Here is an 18,836-nt window from a genome sequence, read left to right on the forward strand (position 1 = left end):
AAAAAATATAGGTGGAGAACCAAAGTGGATGATGCCTCCAAAGTACAAGCTTCACTGAGGACCAGCTTTCGGCTGGCCCCAAGATGCTGTCGCCCTCCCGGCATCCCTGCCTCAGCTCAGATTCCCACTTGTGCATGGTCAGTGGGACCACGTGACCCTGGGTTGGTGTCCCATCATTGCTTCCTCCCTCCTCTTCTAGAAGCCTGTCTGGGTGGACTTGAACTTGGCTCCATTTAACTAGAGCCTGCTCTTAAAGGATTAGGTCTCTAATTTGTCAAGGTCACTCAGGATTCTGTGCCAACATTGCAGCTGTCAGGGGTGGGGGGTGGGGGGTTGCTAAGTGAATGACCTAAAGAAAGATACGGTCTAAATGACAGGGAGGGATATCTGGAGCCAGCCTGGAACCCTGGGTGCATGCAGCCTGTTACCAGCAGCACCAGGCAGGGAGTGGATGGCCCCACGGGCTCTGGAGGAACAGCATGGCACCCATTACCACCATGAGGGACGATCAGCACCCACAACATGCCACCTCTCATGATAAATTACAAAATGGCACAAAGCCCCCAGAACAAAGCCAGGTATGATAGGGTATGATTGTCTCTCAGCAAGGGAGACCCCACTCACTCCCTATTTCTAGTTTCCATTTATCTTTCTTATGCTAATTTCTCCCTTGGAGTCTTTCCATCTAGAATCCTTGTTTGGTGGAGGGAAGGCAAGTCAGAGCTCCGAGGAGCTGGAGGCATCACAAGTGATGACAGGCCCAGAAAGAGGAAATGTCACCCCAATGCAGAGGGTAGAAACAGGATGTGGAAGGGTGGGGAAAACCCCCGCCGGGAACTCAGGGAGGCAGGCGCTGCAGGTCCTGGTCCAGGCATGGCCACCAGCCCCAACAGGCCACTTGTCCTGTGTATCTGAGAAAGTCTTTTGAGGCCCCTCATGCTAATACTGGGGGCTTGAGGTTTCAGTCCTCCTGGAGCTCCAGCCTGGAGCTTTCTGCCCACGTGGGTCTAGAGAGAGCAGCTATAGAAGCTCCACGCCCCTGTGCTAGGGCTCAGCTTCCCTGGTGAGCAAGGTCACCAGCAGGCTACAAGAGAAACGGAGCAAAACACACCTCCCCACCTGCTCTCTAGTGACAAGGTGCATAGTTGGCCTCGGGACTCGCATGGCCAGACCTATGCTCATGAGACAGAACTACAGACACTCCTTACTGCACACAGGTGGTACAAGACAGCATCTGTCTGGGGGACTTGGCAGAGCCCCAGAATTGAGTCCTGGACCCTAGAGAGGCAGGGAACTCATGGAGCTGCTCCTCCTATCTGTTCACAACAGAGTCCCCCACACAAGGCTGACAGAGCCAAACCAGAAACATCTGGAAACAGAGCTGAGATTTACCACCAGAACTTGGTTTGGTGCACCCAGTTCTCCCGGGTCATGGTGTACCAACAGGCCAGCCCACATCCTACCCGTGGGAGGTGGAGGGGTGCACCTGTCTGAACAGTGTCACGAGTACCTCAGAGATTTCTGCAAACTGAGCGTTGGCCTGACAGCACTTCTCAGCCGTTTCCATGGCAACTCCGTAGTTATCTACAAAGGCCCGGTACACACCCAGCTGGCTGGCCTGTAGGAAGGAAGGAAGAGAGTGTGGGACAGGTGCAGGACAGGTGCTGCTGCTCCCCATCTTTCTGAGAAATGGGCTTTCGTGCACAGCTCTGGAGAAATCCCAGGTGCAGGAGGCAGCGCAGAGCTGCAGATACCTCAGCTCTTTCCCGCTATCGCATCCCACCTGCTTCCCCCCACTCCCCACGCACTGTGCATGCTTCCCTCTTCCCAAGTGACATGCTGAGAAGTGACTCACTGCCCCAGGCAGGTAACGGTTTCCTTCCACAGCTGCTTGTTCCTCCCACCTCACTCATTTTAATAGTGCCACCGGCAGTAGCTAAAATTTGAGGCTGTCAGTGAACGCGGACAAGAGTCTACATACATAGTGGGATGGAGTGTCACCTTTTCGTGCTGGCTGCAGGAGACTCTAGTGGACAAGGAGGTCGCCCCCCTGGCCTATGGTAGCCACAGTGCTCCGCTCATGTCTGATCCCTTCAAACACATTAGGAACACGCAATCTAGCTGCCCTTGGAGAAGCCGGGCTCCCACTGTCCAGACATGAGCCCAGCCCAAACCTGGTAAGGGGGGTCCAGGTATTATATGCCACACCTGGCGTGCAGGAGACCTGCTGGCTGCCAGCTGCAAGGCGAGAGGCATTTTATTTGTCTTGTGTCAAACCAAAGGCATTAACAGAGGGTCTCTTCACTTAACCTTCTGGTCAGATACTCAACTGAGAGCTTCCAAGGGCAAGTGTGTGTGTGTGTGTGTGTGTGTGTGTGTGTGTGTGAGCACACACGTGTATGTATGCACATGTGGGCCCTAGGTCACCTTCAGAGGCAGCCAAGGGGAAACCAGCCCCCATCTTGTACCAACAAAGCCAGGCCTGGGAGGGTAATGGAGGACCCTGGTGACCGGCTGGCCAGGCCTTCCCACGGCAGCCGACCAGCTGGAAGCCTAAAGCTTTAGCTGATCCTGGTGTTTGTTCTGTGCTGAATCTAAATTTTATTTCTATATGCATTTGCATTTATATTGAATTTTATGTTTCTTCAGATGACAAGCCCAGATGCTGGGTAAGCCAGGCGCCCTTGGCACTGTCTGGTCTCTGGCTCCGCTCCCTGTGGGGGCTGCACGGAGGCCCTGCCGGGCCCCTGCTGCACTGATCACCCTGACAAGTCACTGCATTCTCAAATACCAATAGGTACGACAGTCAGACCCAGAGCATCTCCTTCTCTGTCTCCGTCACCGGTCACTGAGCGCCTCCCCCAACAAAGACTTGCTTTAGGCACTGTCACCACAGCCGCAAATCACTCGGACACAGCGAGGCCAGTAGCAGGAAAGATACATGATAAATTAATCAACAAACACGTAATATACCAAAGAGCTGAGAACAGAGCAGAGGTTGAAAGCTATGGGGCTGCTTTAGATAATTTGGTGAGGAGCCCAGAGGGGATGTTACTGTTGAAATGCATCACTTCAAAATTCCTATGTTGAAACCCTAACTCCCAGCACCTCAGAATGTGTACTTAGAGAGAGGGCATAAGAGGAGATGGGTTAAAATGAGGTTGTTAGTGTGGGTCCTAATCTAGTAGGACTGCTGTTCTCGGAAGAGATAAAGGACACAGACCCACAGAGGGACACCTGTGAAGACACAGGGAGAAGGTGGTCATCTGCAAGCTGAGGAGAGAGGCCTCAGGAGACCAACCTTGCTGGCGCCTGATCTCGGAACCCCAGCCTCCAGAACTATGAGGAAATCCATTTCTGTTGTTCAAGTTGTGCAGACTGTGGCAGCCCTAGCAAACTGATACAAGGTCCGGGAGAGGAGAATCCCTTCCATTACTTCTCCTTCTCCCTTTCCCTACGGAACTCCCATCTCCCATGTGGCATTTGAGAAGTGCCCAAACAGTCTAATCTTTTTAGCTAATCTAAAATGAAGCTATACCAATAATGGGATAAATAGAGATCACGTGCCTCCTGATATGAGGCACTGAGGAGGACACGGCATCACTGCTGTGGCTTGTTTTGTTTCGTTTTGGCTGGAAGCACGAAACTTGAATCTATTCCTGAGGAAACATCAGACAAACACAACATGGCCTGTACCGTTCAAAAATGTCAAGGCCGTGGAAGATAAGCAAAGGCCAAGGAACTGGTACAGTTTGAAGAAAACTAAAGAGATGTGAAAAGCAAGTCCATTTTGTAACCTCAGATTGGATCCTGAATCAGGGAATGAAAGTGGCTATCAAGAACATGATGGCCAACAGGAGAAATCTGCATATGGATTGCATATTAAATAACAGTACCACACCAATATGAAAGTCCCCAAATTCAATCACTGTACTACGGGTTATGGAAGGAGTTTGTCTTTGTTTTTAGCAAGTACACAATGAAGTATTTAGGGGTAAAAGGGCAGATATATCTGCAAGTTATTTTCAAATTATATAGCACGTGTGTGTGTGTGCACATGTGCACACATGTTTATAAAAATGATAGAGAAAAAGATAAAACAAATTTGGCAAAATGTCACAACTGGTGTATCTGGCACATGGGAATTCTTGTACTATTTCTGCAACTTTTCTGGAAGTTTGAAAGGATCAGAAAAGCAAAAACATAGCTTGACAAAATTTCGGACAGAAACAAACCCCTGAGCAATTGCAGTTAACCTGTACATTCCTGTAGGAAGGGATCCAGGCTTTCTGAACTACCAGACACAGCTCATAAACCCCTGGGCAGGGGAGGTGTCATAACTGGGGCATAGCAATGCGGGCTCCCCTGGTCCTGAGACTCTCCCAGCTAGGGAGCCTGATGGGGTGACCCCCCCCCCATCTGTGGGGCCAACCGCACTTGTGCTGGTCAGAAAGGAACAGCAGAGCCCCAGCTCCTAGCTGGGTGGCACACATGAACACTCTCCACTTGGTTCCGGGGCATGACTTCCCACTGCAGCTCCCTCTCAGTCCTGCTGCAACATCTGACCCACAAAGGTAGCTCAAGGACACCAGGGAAACCAGAAGAAATTTTCCAAATTCTGGCGTTCGTCGAACTATGAACATTTGAAAGATAATTTTCTGAGTGATGTTGGAATGTTATTCAGGGAAGAGCGCTTTTCAGTTTCTTCTCAACAACACAATTCTCCCATTCTAACGAGGGCTGCAGGCTGAGCCAAATCTACTAGGTTAGAACCTGCTGACACTTCACACAGGGAGAAATGGGGTGAGGGTGGGTTTCAGAGCTGGGGGTGCTGCACCAATACAGTCTCCTGCTTTTTGGCTATGGAGAAAGGGGTCTCATGTGACAGGAATCTGAACAAAAAGGCATTTTTTCATGTGTTTCTTGTATCTTCATTCCGGCCTGGAGTCCAAGGTAGCTGCAGCCCAGAGCAGTGTAGTGAGGACCACCAATAGGAAGGCTACACCTTGGAGTGGATCACTCAAGCCCAGGTGCAAGCCAAGGCAAGGACTGGGTCTGGGCAGCCCAGAGGGCTGTGCTCTGAGTACTTGGAAGGGGCCTGTGACCTTGGGCCACCTCTACCCCTGGAGGACTGGTTTCCCTTGGGAGCAGGAAGGCTCCAGGAAAAAAGCATGTCCATGGGGCGCCTGGATAATCTGGTTTTGGGATTAGGAATCCTCAGAAGTAGAACCTCTATCACAGGGTCCTGCCTGGCACCTGCCTTCAGTGGCAGGCCCAGGACAGCTGCTAAACTCCTCTACTCAGACTCCCTTCTCCCACGGCCTCCTTTGAAAGGGACTGACTGGTTGCACACTTTAGAACTGCAAAAGAGGTGGGGACTCCTTTCCACACACGTTGGAACTTTGTATATTGGAAGACAGATGTCGATCCAACAGCTCTCGGGTTTTCTCCTTCCTCCGGAGTCCCTTAACTATTTCTTCCTTTTGGACAAGTTTTACTTGACCCAGGTCTTGGTTAAATATGCACTTCAAGCCAATCCCTGTCCCAGATGTGGCCTGGCCAGTGCCAAGGGGCCTGCCACAGCATCTTTCATCTGATTGCTAGGTTTTATTGGTTCCATTGATGTTTTAGAAGCCATATCCTTGGCTCTTCTTGGGTCCTGTGGTCAGCAAAGGGCTGTAGAGGCCCTTGACCTGCTTTCACGGTGGGCCCCTTCTGTCCTGATAGGGTGCTTCTGCCTCTGGGACCTGAACGGCCACAGCCTGAACCCACAGCCACCTCTGCCATAAGGATTCCTTGTCAGTATGGGCTCATCAAGCCCTTTCAGAAATTCTTATTTTGTCATCCAGCACCAGCTATCCTTCAGTTTTATGACCCCTGAAGGCAGCAGCAAAGGCCCTCCTTTTGGAGACAAACCAGGATTACAGTCCCAGCAAGTGACCCGCAGTTCCTCAGGCTTCTCACCCCCTCAGTGGTGAGGACAGGACCTGCCTTATAGGGCCTGCCTCAGCTAAGGTGAGATGGGCCCCCTTATACCCTGCTACTCAGGAGCCAGACTGCCTCTCACTGAGAGGCTATGCCTCAGTCCACACTCCGCAGTTACAAACCACCCTGCCCCGCATTTCTCTAGTCTATCCATAAGAACCAGTCTTGATTTCTATAAGGCATGAAGGTGTCCCTGTCAAAGTCAGCATTAAATATGCCTGTTGTTTCTGAAAACAGCTGCTGGTAGGAGCTAAGGTGGGTTTTCCCCACCTCTCTCTACCAGGGCCCTCCTTCAGGCTCCAGGGGTACATTTCCCGCTACCTTGATTTTTAGTGACCACATCTCCCCTCCCCACACCACTTAAAAAAAAAAAAAAAATTCTCCAAGGGCGCCTGGCTGGCTCAGTTGGTACAGCATGTGACTCTTGATCTCAGGGTCGTGAGTTCAAGTCCCACGTTGAGTGTGGAGCCTTAAAATAAGGGTTCGGTGTCCCAGAGCCCTTGGCAACACATGCCTGCAGGTCAAGGGAGAGGCTTGATCCCTGTAGAGCTGCAAGCTCCTGGGAGGCTGCCGTGCACCTGTTCCGAGTCACTCACCAGTTTCTGGAAGAGGTCACCCACTCGCTGCTGGTGGCTCCACTGCTGTACTCGGGGGAAGAGCCCGTCATAGAACTCCTTGTGGATCTCATAGAGCTCAGGCACTTTGAAGAAGATGGTCTCAATCTGCTGGCTTGTCAGCACTGGCTGAGAGGTGGTGGCAGCAGCCTTCAAAGGCTTCATGGGCTGGAAGAGGGCACAGGTGAGGTGACACGGGTGACAGGTGGAGTGGCACACATGAGAGGGCTTGCCCTTTCTCAGGTGCATGGTGTGACCACAGAAAGTCATGGTTAAGTGACATGTGTGTTTTTATTTTTAAATTCCATTAAAAATAAAAATGTAAAGCCAGCTTGGTTTGGCACCTGTCCTATGTTAGTGTCCACTGCCCCACGGGGAAGCCCAACTTCTACAGAGGGGAAATTTCTGGCCCGCCTACCGATGTCTCAGTGACTCCAGGCAAGGGGGGCTGCCTTCTGATGGCTGACCTGGGGCCTGTGAGCAGCGCGCCCCGGCCCAGCTCAGGCCCTCCCCACTCCTCACCAGCAGCAGCGCCTCCAGGTGGCTCAGGTAAGTCTCCTCGCTAGCCAGGATTCCAGACAGCACCCACTTCCTCATCTCCAAGCCCTTTTCCAAGTCCAGCTCATTCTGCAGGAGAAACAGACAGAGGTCAGACCTGGGGGACGATGCCCTATGTGGCCACTCTCAGAGAGGAAGACCTGTTTCTCAACCTAAGGACAAGCCTCTGGAGAAGGCTCCATGTAGAAATAAAGGGAGGCACTGGAGCCTCGGCCAGTCGGCCACTTGCTCATGGTCACTGAAAATTCTGGAGGGGTCATCCAGCAAAACCAAGAGCCACGCTTTGTCATGACATTGAGAAATGGGCAGCGTGGAGCTGGGCAGTTGGGGCAAGATGCCCCGGTCTGTGGGACTTTGTTACAGCTGCCCAGTAAACTAATAGAAAATATTGATGCCAAAGGTATCAAAACTGCTGTACGACTTCCTGGCCACTTCCCCCATGGGCCAGCTGGGTGTCTGGGCAGCACAGGGGGCTATGCTCTGCACACCTGGAGGGGGCCTGTGACCTGACCACTAGTGAGGGAGTCAGGGTCAGAGGTTGGTTGTGCCCACTGCCTGCCCATGCTCCCTCCGCCTGGCCCTATGCCAACAGGTCCACTGTAGTCCACAGAAACTGAGACAACACCCCTGCCCATTCTGCCACTGGTTTTCCACCTATGGGTGAACATGAGACAACCACACTGTGGTAGCCCTCGGGTGTAGAACCAGAGTGCTGCCCCTTCGGTCCACTTCCTGAACCACTCAGGGGAGATTGCTGGTCTGGGGCAGGTGCCTGGTCCTCGGCACTGCTGATATCTAGGGCTGAAGAATTCTGTTTTGGATGCTGGGGGGCCCTATAGGGTGTTGGGCAGCATTTCTGGTTTCTACCCACAGGTGCCAGTAGCAACACCCACTCCTACCCCCAGCTGGGACAGCCACAAATGTTTGCAAGATGTTGCCACATGTCCTCTGGGGCCAAATCGCCCCTAGGTGAGAACCACTGGGTTTGAGGAAGGACCTAAGGCCAGCTCAGGCCTCACGGTGTCTCTACAGAGCCTAGAATCAGGGCCTCCCCAGTATGGCCCCACTGTGTGCCCCCAACCATGCTTCCCTTTCCAATTTCCTGAAGTGGCAGGAGGGAGGCATTCAGTGACACAGATGGCTGGCCCAGCAGGAAGCACTCAGGGCCAGGAGTCGGGGGACAGGGCTACAGAGCCAGGCCTGCCTGGTGAGCCCCAGTCTCGGGCAACTGCCCTCTTGCCCTGAGCATCAGCTGCCTGGGTATAAACTGGGGAAGGAAGGCCCGATCCCCATGTCCCACCTGCTTCTGCTTTCTATCAGGCTTGTATCACAGGCTTGTATCACATCCTAACTGCCCACTGTGGGACCATCCAAAAAGTCTTCCTGAACCACCACTTTGCTTTGGGAATCTCTAAGTGTGCATGAGCTTGGTGCATGCATATGTGTGTACATGCATGCCCAAGTATGTGCGTGTACTCATGCATACATACAAGGCAGCCGCCAAGATCATGGCTAAGTATCGCTCCAGGGAAAGGTACCACTCCACACAGAACCCCCTCCCCCACCCAGGGCACACTGGGCAGTGGCTTCACAGGCAGAAATCTCTAGGACATGTTGTGCCTGATCTTGAAACTTCCTGTGCCAGCAAAGTGCCCGGAACAAATAGGTGCTCCATGAAGACAATGAACAAACAAACCAATGAATGAATGGATCTAGAACTCCTGGTTGGGCCCTAGCTTTGGCTGTACCTTTGTGAAGCTCTGAGTGCTCTTCTGGAACCCTGGTCTGTTTGACAAGCAGGTGCCAAGATCCAGAACTGTGAGCTTAGCCTGCTCCAGGGCCCCCAGTGCCACCACAGTCAGCAAGTCTGTGACACACAGTGCACAGTTGTGCAGGGGTAGGGGATGCTGACCCCTCTTATCATCTCAGCCCACTGAGGTCACCATGCATGGTGGCAGCCCGTTGGGAGAAGTAGCTCTCAGATGACCCTGAACACGCTTCCCATCGTGTCCAGGTGCCATTTGTGCCCCAAGCAAGGGAAGAGGTAAGGTGAAGGGCACAGCAGGCTTCTTGGGCACCAGCAGTCACCCACCCAGCCCTGCTGTGTGCTGAGGAACAATCTTGCTACTGTGAGCGCCCATGGGGGGGCTGGGGTGGTGGTGGTAGAGCCCCACCCAGCACGAGATGCCGGTGCTCACATGGGTGGCAGTGCGTCTCATTCCCACCCACACAATTTGGAAAGCTGGGAGGAAAAAAAGCGCAGGCAGGAAGGCGCCGGCTCCAGCTCTCCCTGTTCTGAAGGGTGTGGCCAGCTCAGGGGAATGTCTGGCCTGGGGAATGTGCTAGGCTGGGGAGAAGACACGGGTGCAGATACCTCTTTTTGGACCAGGAGTCGTCTCCTGAGCCCCAGAATGGTGTTGGGGGCTGGTGGCAGACAGGGACAGCTCAGAAGTCAGCCAACTCTGCCTTGTTGGAGAGGGCGGGAAAGAAATGCAGAAGATAGAGAACAAAGGGCAGGGCCAGGACCAGGGTTATTTATAACCCTGCTTTGCGCACATGCCAGTTCTGGAAAGGGCACGTGAATCCAGTTGGGATCATGACGGTGGGGAGATCGTGGTGGAGAGAAAGCCGGAGGAGAAGGGCAACTGGAAAAAGAAGGCAGCAAGCCAGAAGGAAGGCCTCCCACTTCAACTCGGGCCAGGGCAGGGGCAGAGGGCAGGGAAGGGAGCAAGCCACACAAACCTGAGGCAGACAGAGCAGATAAAAACAAACTGGGCATGACAAGGTGGGAAAGTTGACAGAGGGACCCAGGTGAACAGAACTGCCACCAGGCCCACAAGGGCAGGAGCTGGAACAGAGTGGCAGGGCAGAATTTGGGGAGCACCCTTTACCCCCAGCCCCACTCTGAGGGAGCCAGGGTGATCAGAGTGCAAAACCCTGGCTGTGAAGGGGTGGGCTGCTCCCAGCTGGGAGTTGACAGCCAGGTCTCTCAACAAAGGACCCTGTCTTCCTCTCTGGGCAGGGGCCATGCCTTCACTGGCAAGAGGGCTGGCCACTGTCCTAGAGCCCAGCCAGCAGAGGGCCAGGGGCTGGCCTCTGCATAAGGATCTGAGCTAACATGCAGGGCAGGCAGTACAGTTCTTATGCCTGCCCACTGATAAACCAACCTGGGAGGGCTCTCAGGAGGAAGCATACAGGCTGGGCTGGCACCAAATACCTGCCCTCTCCAACTCTGCAGAGAGGACAGGTGTGAGCAAACATTATCACTATTTAAGTCAGGACCCAGAGCTCGGCAATTGTAGCCAAGCTGAGCCATGGGGACGTAACATTTATCCTGCTCTGTCTGCTGCAGAGCCTCACTGGGGGACCGGAACAATCAAAGCATCTCTAACCAGTGAATCATAAAAGTGAATGAACTTGTGGTTGCTCAGATAACAGCTAGACTCAGAGTTACAATTTCTGTTCCATGAGCACAACTATTGACCAGATACACTGAATGAAGTGATGGCCAGTATCAAAGTTATAAAGCAGGGTTGTTTGTCTTCAAACATTCCTGAGCCCCTTGTTGAGTTCCCTTGTAAAAACTGCCAATTTCACTTGCATTCAATCAGTAGGAGTGACTGATTGAATATGTGCATATACTTTGACTTCCACCTAAAAAAACCAAACAAAACCCCACCCCAAACAAAAAATCCCCAAAGGGTCCATGGGACCCCAGTGGGCTGAGGCACCCCAAGGGCATGGCATTTCTGCCAAGCAGCAGAATCCAAGTGTGCGTTTGCTTTCTCGGCCTCTACGTGCCCACGAAAGGCCCCTGGCTGGCAGGCCTATCCAGCTCTGCCACTCACTGAAGGGCCCCTGAATGTGAGAAATGTGGGCGGAGGTGGTATCAGCCCCTTCTCGCTGAGGACCAATGTTTCTGGGCCTGCCTCTTGCTGGTATGCTGGGGACAGGGCCTGGCAGGTCACTGCAGGGAGCAATGTCACACAGTGTGTCACAGAACCCAGTGAGGAGATGCTCGACCACTGTCAGCTGCCATCTCTGTGCCTTGACGTCTCCCCTTATAAACAAATAGGTGGGATGATGTTGGGACTCTTGAGGACGCTAGGAAGGACTGACCATGCTGATCTGGCAGAACACAGGCCCTCTGCCACTGACCCCAGGATGGCAGCTGGGAGTGATGCCAGACCCTCACCCCTTTCCCTGACACTGTTGAAGGAAGGTTACTTGCTAGCCCACAGCTCTGACTACAGCCTCTAGAAGTGTCCATGATACTGCCTTGCTTCCCTCAGTTCAATGATGTCAGCTTTACCCTCCCAGCAGAGACAGGCAGTGGTCATCAAAATGGCCTGCTCTTCTTCCAAGGGGCTTGCTAAGATGTATCCTCACCTGGCCATGAAGAGATGGAGGTATGCCTGATGGCTCTTGCCTGGGGGCAGCCTGCCCTCTCCTGCGGCTTCTGTCCCCATCTGGGATTGCACGGTCATCGTTCAAGGGGGAAATGCAGACAGCTTGGTCAACATCAGCAGGCACCTCAGAACGTCCAGGGGTGGAGAATGTCATAAGCCCTCATGGTTGGAAGGTAACCTTGGTCACCAGGACCCACCCAAGGTGGCCTGGGTCCTTCCCACAGCATCCCAGGCAAGAGGGTTCCTGGCCTCTGCTGACTCCCTACCTTCCCCTGGGGACAGGCATTCATGGAACAGACCTGCAACTTCGGAGTTCACTGAGCCACCTGGTTGCCATGGAGCGCATAGAAAGTTCTCCTGATTGCCCCCCAGCCCAAAGAGCTCAAGCTCAGTAGACGGAGATGAGCATCCTCTGGGAGGGTAGGAAAAGATGAGCAGGGATTTCCCCCAGCCTAACTGGTCAGGATTGGGCACCTTGGGCCTCAAGACCAGCATGCTGCTTGTGGGCATTAGAAAGTAACAGCTGTCGGGGCGCCTGGGTGGCACAGTCGGTTGAGCGTCCGACTTCAGCCAGGTCACGATCTCGCGGTCCGGGAGTTCGAGCCCCGCGTCGGGCTCTGGGCTGGTGGCTCAGAGCCTGGAGCCTGTTTCCGATTCTGTGTCTCCCTCTCTCTCTGCCCCTCCCCCGTTCATGCTCTGTCTCTCTGTGTCCCAAAAATAAATAAACGTTGAAAAAAAAATTAAAAAAAAAAAAAAAAAAAAAAGAAAGTAACAGCTGTCTTCTTCAAACCAAAAATAAAAAAAATAAAGAAGAAAGTCTCACTGTCCAGGCACTGCACTGCCAGGGAAACCAGAAAGTCAATGCCAGGTCTATCTCCAGGGCAGTGGAGGGTGTCCGCCCCAGGGCTCCAAACACCTAACCAGAGGGCTTCGGGAACAAAGCTACACAGTCCTTTTCCAATCAAATTCCCATCTTACCACCTCACATTCATTAGGAGAACCACTATAAACAAACAAACAGAAAACAAGTACTGGCAAGGATGTAGAGAAACCAAAATGCTTGTTGGCTGTTGGTGGGAATATAAAATGGTGCAACCATTGTGGAAAATGGTATGAAGGCTCCTTAAAAAATTAAAAACAGAACTACCATAGGATCCAGCAATTCCATTTCTGGGTCATTCCCCCAAAAGAACTGAAAGCAGGATCTCGAACAGATATTTGTACTCCCATGTTCATAGTGGCATTTTTCTTAATAGCCAAAATACGGAAGCAACCCAAGTGTCTACCAACCAATGAATGAATTACCAAAAGGTAGTATATATGTACAACGGAATATTATTCAGCCTTAAAAAAGGAAGGGAATTATTCTGCAATATGCTACTACATGGATGAATCGAAGATACTATGCTTGGTGAAATAAGCCCGTCACAAAAAGATGAATACTGTGTGAGTCCACTTACATGAGGTGAAGTAGTTAATAGAGACAGGAAGCAGAATGGTGGTTTAAAGGGGCTGGGGGCAGGGGAGAGTAGGGAGCTGTTTAATAAGTGCAGATCTTCAGATTTACAAGATGAAGAGTTAGGGGGATGGACAGTCCTGATGGCTGTACAACAAGGTGAATGCATTTCATACTACTGAATTGCATACTTCAAAATGGTTAAGATGGAAAATTTTACATTATGTGTATGTGAATGCAATAAAAAAGAAAAGAGGGGCACCTGGGTGGCTCAGTTGGTTAAGCGTCTGACTTCAACTCAGGTTACAATCTCATGGTTTGTGAGTTTGAGTCCCACATTAGGCTCTGTACTGATGGCTCGGGGCATGGAGCCTGCTTCAGATTCTGTGTCCCCCTCTCTCTTTCTACTCCACCCCTGCTCACGCTCTGTCTCTCTCTCTCTCAAAAATACACATTAAAAAATAAAGAAAGGAAAGGAAAGGAAAATTTCCCATCTTCTCCAGACACTCCCTGACACCTCCTCTGGGCCAGGTGGCGTACTTGGGATTGGAGACCCCATGTCTGGCAAGCACAGATGTATAAGATGAGACATGGCTATGGGCTCCCACGGGGGCCAAAGGAGGGAGTGGACACCCAGATGTGGATAGGCTCCATAGCAGTTAAGCCCTCAGACTATGGCTAAAAGCTGAGGGCAGAACTCCAAGTCAGTGTAGATGAGGGTCTGAAGGCAGAAGTGTGGTGGGGATGGGCAGCCAAGCTGCATGGGGTCTGGGCACAAGGAGGGCAGATCAGCCTCCTAGGGCAGCCCTATCCCAAGTTCAGGACTCAGCCTGCTTATTCAGGACTGGAAAGATCCCCGTCTGTACCAAATCATGCTTGTGAAGCAAGAAGCAAGGGAGGGCACTGAGAAAGGCAAGGTAGTTAAAGAAAAGAGTGTCGGGGCGCCTGGGTGGCGCAGTCGGTTAAGCGTCCGACTTCAGCCAGGTCACGATCTCGCGGTCCGTGAGTTCGAGCCCCGCGTCAGGCTCTGGGCTGATGACTCAGAGCCTGGAGCCTGTTTCCGATTCTGTGTCTCCCTCTCTCTCTGCCCCTCCCCCGTTCATGCTCTGTCTCTCTCTGTCCCAAAAATAAATAAATGTTGAAAAAAAAAATTAAAAAAAAAAAAATAAAGAAAGAAAGAAAAGAGTGTCATCTGAGGATTTGAGAAGGTTTCAAATCTGGTAGCTGCATGGCCTTGAGCAAGTTACTTCATCTCTCTGAACCTCAGTTTCCTAATCTGTGAAACAGTGAAACCAGATGTTGGATCAAAACTGCACAAGGTAGGTGTGTGTTACACACTGGCTTCCCTTCCCATCCTTGTGTTTCAGAATGGGAAGCCTACCCAGCGCCAGAGTCTTTAGAAATCACAAAAGCATAAATAAGAAGCAGTCCTGCAGCTGAAGCATCAGCCCAGCAGAAAAGCAACTGCAGTGAAAAGATATGCTTCTGGCACTTCCCACCAACAACAGAGAAAAGCAGATTCCTCTCTTGTATTTAAGCCTGGGGAGGACATCATCAGAAACAAGCTAAGCAAAAGAGGGAAGGTATCTGTCATGAGGGGCAACAGGAAGACAGTGAGGTGCAACCTGCCCCAGGGACAGGATCTCAACTCAAGAAGAAAAGAACCTGAGAAGTCAAAGGGACACCCTCTGTCCCAAAGGTAGGGGGTGCATGCCTGGGCTCTAATGTACCTCTGAAGTGCCCCTCCAGGGCAATGGGACAGATCAAAGCAGTGAGGCCACCAGCTCATGTGGGACTACCCTAGGAGCCTATAACAACCCCGGGGCTATGTGCTTACAAGAGAGGGGCCCAGGACCATCTCTGGGAGTGAAGGAGGGCATCTGCTGAATGTGCCAATACACACTAGCCACATGACCTTGGAGCTTCGGTTCCAAAGTGGAGGTGACATCAGGATCGTTAATGACAATTATACCTCAAGAGGAAGATCCTGGTCAAATGGATGGAGTCATCAGCAGCACTCCTTCTGGCAAAAAGGAGCAAGTGCATTGCATGCAGCGCAAGGACAGGAGCCCAGACACTGTCCCCCTCCCCTGCCCCTCAGCACCACTGCTGGGACCGCCACCACATCCTGCTGGTAGGACAGTGGTGGCATTCTCAGCCCCTGCATATTCTGCCTGTCTCCTCCACACTTGGCTGACAGAGTTCCATGAAGTCCCTGCTGAAAGCACCTTGCATGCTGTCTCCAGATCGGCAGGTGCCCCGGATGGGGGAAAGAAGAAGGCGTTTTTAGCGACTTCAACCACTGGTTGCTCCTGACATCACCTACTTGCTACTTGCCCCTGAGAGAGTGGATGTGCTGCAGGGCACCTTTAGGAAGTAGACAGCAGGCCAGAGCCAGATCTAAGCCTTATTTCACACCTGGCCCTCCCACCCTGGGACTCACCGCTTTGGTAGACTCCAGGGTTCCTGAGGCCAGTGCATCCCGGCTGCCCCTGCCCTTGTTGCCAAGGTGGGGTGAGGAAGAGGGTGAGTCATCGATGTAGGGCAGCCCATCTTGGTGCCGGCGCTGCTCCTCAGCCCGGTCTGCAGCACAACTATAGCCAGGTGGCGTTCCAAACGACGTATCTGTGTGTAGAGAAGCAGCCGTGTTAGATATAGGGAGAGGGGCCAGAGAGAGGTCTGCCTGGGAGGGTCCACACCCCACCTGCCCCAGCAGGCATTGGGCTGATGCTATCACACAGAGGTGTTGAACAAAGACTTCAGGTAGGCTGACCGCACCTTCACAACCGACTGAGCAAAGACCACAGGGTGAAGCAGGGCCAGAACAGTGGTATGCCCCCCAGACAATGAGACTGGGCTTTCAGGACACTGTCTGGGGCACATCTGCCCTTGTCCTGGGAGTAGGCCTGAGCCATTACAGAAAGATGGACCTCAAATGCTAGCATCTTGCTCTCGGGGATGGTCCTTGTGCACCTGTCCGTGGGGATCTGATGGGGGCAAGAAGCTCAGATCATGCCACTCCAGGTGCAAGCCCTGGCCACTGTGAGCAGTGCCCCAGGCCCACCAGTCCCAACCCAGGGAACAGGTGCTGCAGCCCTTTCCCCTTACCCCACTCTGCCTCTTGGCTGACTCTCAGCCCACCTCCCAGCGGGTGTGGCAAAGTCCCAGACCATCTTTACCCCAACCTGAGTGTCCCTGTGAGGACAAAAGTGGCCTACCCTATGGCTGGCTCCATGCTGTTTGGAACCATCTAGTTAGAGAAAATAACACCTCCATCCTAAAAGCACCTGAAGACAGTTCACCCCTTCCTCCTGGCTAAATTACAAAGCCCATACCCCTTGGCCAGCCTTTCTATAGCTCTGTTTTCAGAACTGTTCTAATCCAATGGATCCTCACCAGGACATTAACCCACAAGGGCCCAGTCCACTCCAAGTCTCATGTGGGGGTCACTTCTTGACTCCTTTCACAGGGCATCTTCACAGCCCATGGGATTTCTGAGGTCATCTTGGTTGGGTTACATCACCTTCCCCATGACTCAACGGCAAGCAGTCCTGTCCAAATGTCACCACCACAGGCAGCCTCTGCAGTGTTTATTTACAAGATTACAACTTCCGCCACCAAGCACACCCAGTCTGGGGCTCAACCTCTAGGTGGCACTGACCACCTAGGCCAGGCAGGCACAGGCTTCCAGAGTCGACCCTGCAATTCTAGTGGGGTGACTGTTTTCAGTTCTTTCCATGCAGCAGCCAAGAGGAGCCGTGGCTGGAGTGACCAGGTGCTCACCACATCCAGTTATGACGGCTGCCAGTGCACTGTGCAACTCATCTGCCTACGTCCCAGCTTCCTCACACACCTCTGCCTCTCCCACTTTCTCCACTTCTGTGTCCCAGCAGGTCACATGCCCTCTAAGAGGTGTCCTTAGCCCTGGTTACACGTTAGTGCCACCTGGGGAGCTTCAAAAACAGAGACCACTGAAATCAGACGCTCAGGGAGATCTGCGCCCTGGTGGCTGCAAAGGCTTCCTGGGGGTTCTTTAAGAAGCCAGGACTAAGACTGCTGCACTGGCACAAGCTGGGAGCTGGCACTGTGCTGGCTGTCACCCACACTGTGTCCCTGCTGTCTGCATACAGGCGCTGACCACAAAGGCCAGGCAGAGCTCTGCTGCCCTGTGTGTCTGCAGGAGGGCTCCAACAGAGGCCAATTCTGAGTTGAAAGTGGCAGACAGGGTAGGGGACACTCAGAGCTGGGTGGGCTCCTACCGTGTCCCCTAACAAGCTCCATGGGCTACAGAGGAGCTCCTGGTACCATCACCGTGTTGGTTATCAATGCTCAGCCCTGCTGGGGTTTGTACTGTCCTACCAGGACGGTCAGAGGCCAAGGCCAAGTTCTGTCTCCTCCTCCTAAGTATCTCCAAAGGCACTCAACCAGCTCTGGCCCAGCATCCCCGAGGACAGATGGGGAGGGTTTAAATGTATAAAAAAACACAAAACCCTGTTAATGCAGAACCCTAACCCCACACCCCAGCCCCCAAACAGGTCTGACTTCAGCTTCCATTTCCTTCTGGGGAATCCCAGATTCTTTTTAACCAAAATGAACACAGAGGACTTCTTGTCCTCTCAACATCCATGATATGAACCCTGCATTGCAGCAGCCCCTACTGAAAACTTGCCTTCCATGGGAGCTGCTTTCAAAGGCAGCTCAGGCCCTGGACAGAAGGCTTTAGCTGTCAGATGACTTCCTCACAGGTAGCCTGAATGATCCCCCTGGGCCAGGAGGGTCTTTGCTCTACTTCTGTAACCCAGGACACTTCCTCCAGGTGGGGCAGGTGGGCCAGTTCTATGGGCTGTGGTGTGAATTTCCCAGAAGTGAGGCTCTGGTCCTGCCCAGGTTACTACCTACCGGTGAGAATTAGTGCAGGTCACTTAAGCTGTCCGTGTCTCAGTTTTCCTGATTTTACAATCAGGCATGTGAACTATACAATTGATAGAGGCCCACTCAGCTCTAAAATGTTATGGTCACTGTGTGGGTCAGCCAGTCATGCCCTGCCTGCCTCCTGACCTCACCTCCTTCGACAGCTTCCTTCCTCTGCTCCCCACTCCTCCTCTGGACTCCGCTTTTATATTAGCACAGAGTTTTCAGCGTCCACACATCCTCTCTAAGAAACTTTAAACTGTTCTTTTTTTTTTTTTTTTTGAAATAATGACCTTTTAGAAAGTCAACAGATTCATCACCTGGAAGAGCACCTTTAATCTGAGAACCACCACCTGATGTCCCGGCCTGTGACTACATTGAGCTCATGTTCAAGATCAAATTAATATCAAGTGACGCCCCAAGTAAGAACTTTAGGGTCAGACTCAGGGGGCTCTCTCCAAAGACTGTAAAGATTCCACATGTGTGAAACAAAGTCCTAGCTTAGCAATGCCCTAAAACCCAGGGCAAAACCAAGTGCCTGCTAAAAGTTTGCTGGCTAGGGTTGTGTGGGGCCATTGACTCTGATATGGACACTTCACCTCCACCAGGTGAGACTGAAAAACCAGGTTCCATAGCCGGACTCCACAAGGTAATTATAACCATCAGACAACTAAAAACCCAGCTGTTTCCAATTCTGCACACATCTCCCCAAACTGATGTCTGAGGAACTAATGCTTTTATGTCTGGACTCCGGATGGCTGGTCACTGCTACTGCTGCATTCCACCTGAGGCTTCAGCCCATGGTCCCAGTGAATCCAGCCTGCTCCAGTGCAAATGAGACAGAGGGAGCAGGAAAGCTCTCACTTCCTTGTCGCCCATCCTAAGCGGCATACAGGGACTTCC

At 52.3% G+C, this 18,836-nt stretch overlaps 1 protein-coding gene across 2 annotated transcripts in view; it reads right to left on the bottom strand.

The window, feature by feature from the left end:
• The window catches only part of BCR (BCR activator of RhoGEF and GTPase), a 129,245-nt gene that overhangs the window by 47,676 nt on the left and 62,733 nt on the right, over window positions 1–18,836 (bottom strand). For both annotated transcript variants that reach the window (XM_025933583.2, XM_086681980.1), the window contains exons 2-5: window positions 15,466–15,647; window positions 7,122–7,226; window positions 6,582–6,767; window positions 1,511–1,618 (exon numbers count right to left, since the gene is read on the bottom strand). In XM_025933583.2, coding sequence (XP_025789368.2) covers window positions 1,511–1,618; window positions 6,582–6,767; window positions 7,122–7,226; window positions 15,466–15,647 — 581 coding nt within the window. The remainder of the gene's footprint in view (window positions 1–1,510; window positions 1,619–6,581; window positions 6,768–7,121; window positions 7,227–15,465; window positions 15,648–18,836) is intronic.

Source organism: Puma concolor, chromosome D3, assembly GCF_028749965.1.
Source record: "Puma concolor isolate L17-30 chromosome D3, mPumCon1.1.hap2, whole genome shotgun sequence".
Lineage (NCBI taxonomy): Eukaryota > Metazoa > Chordata > Mammalia > Carnivora > Felidae > Puma > Puma concolor.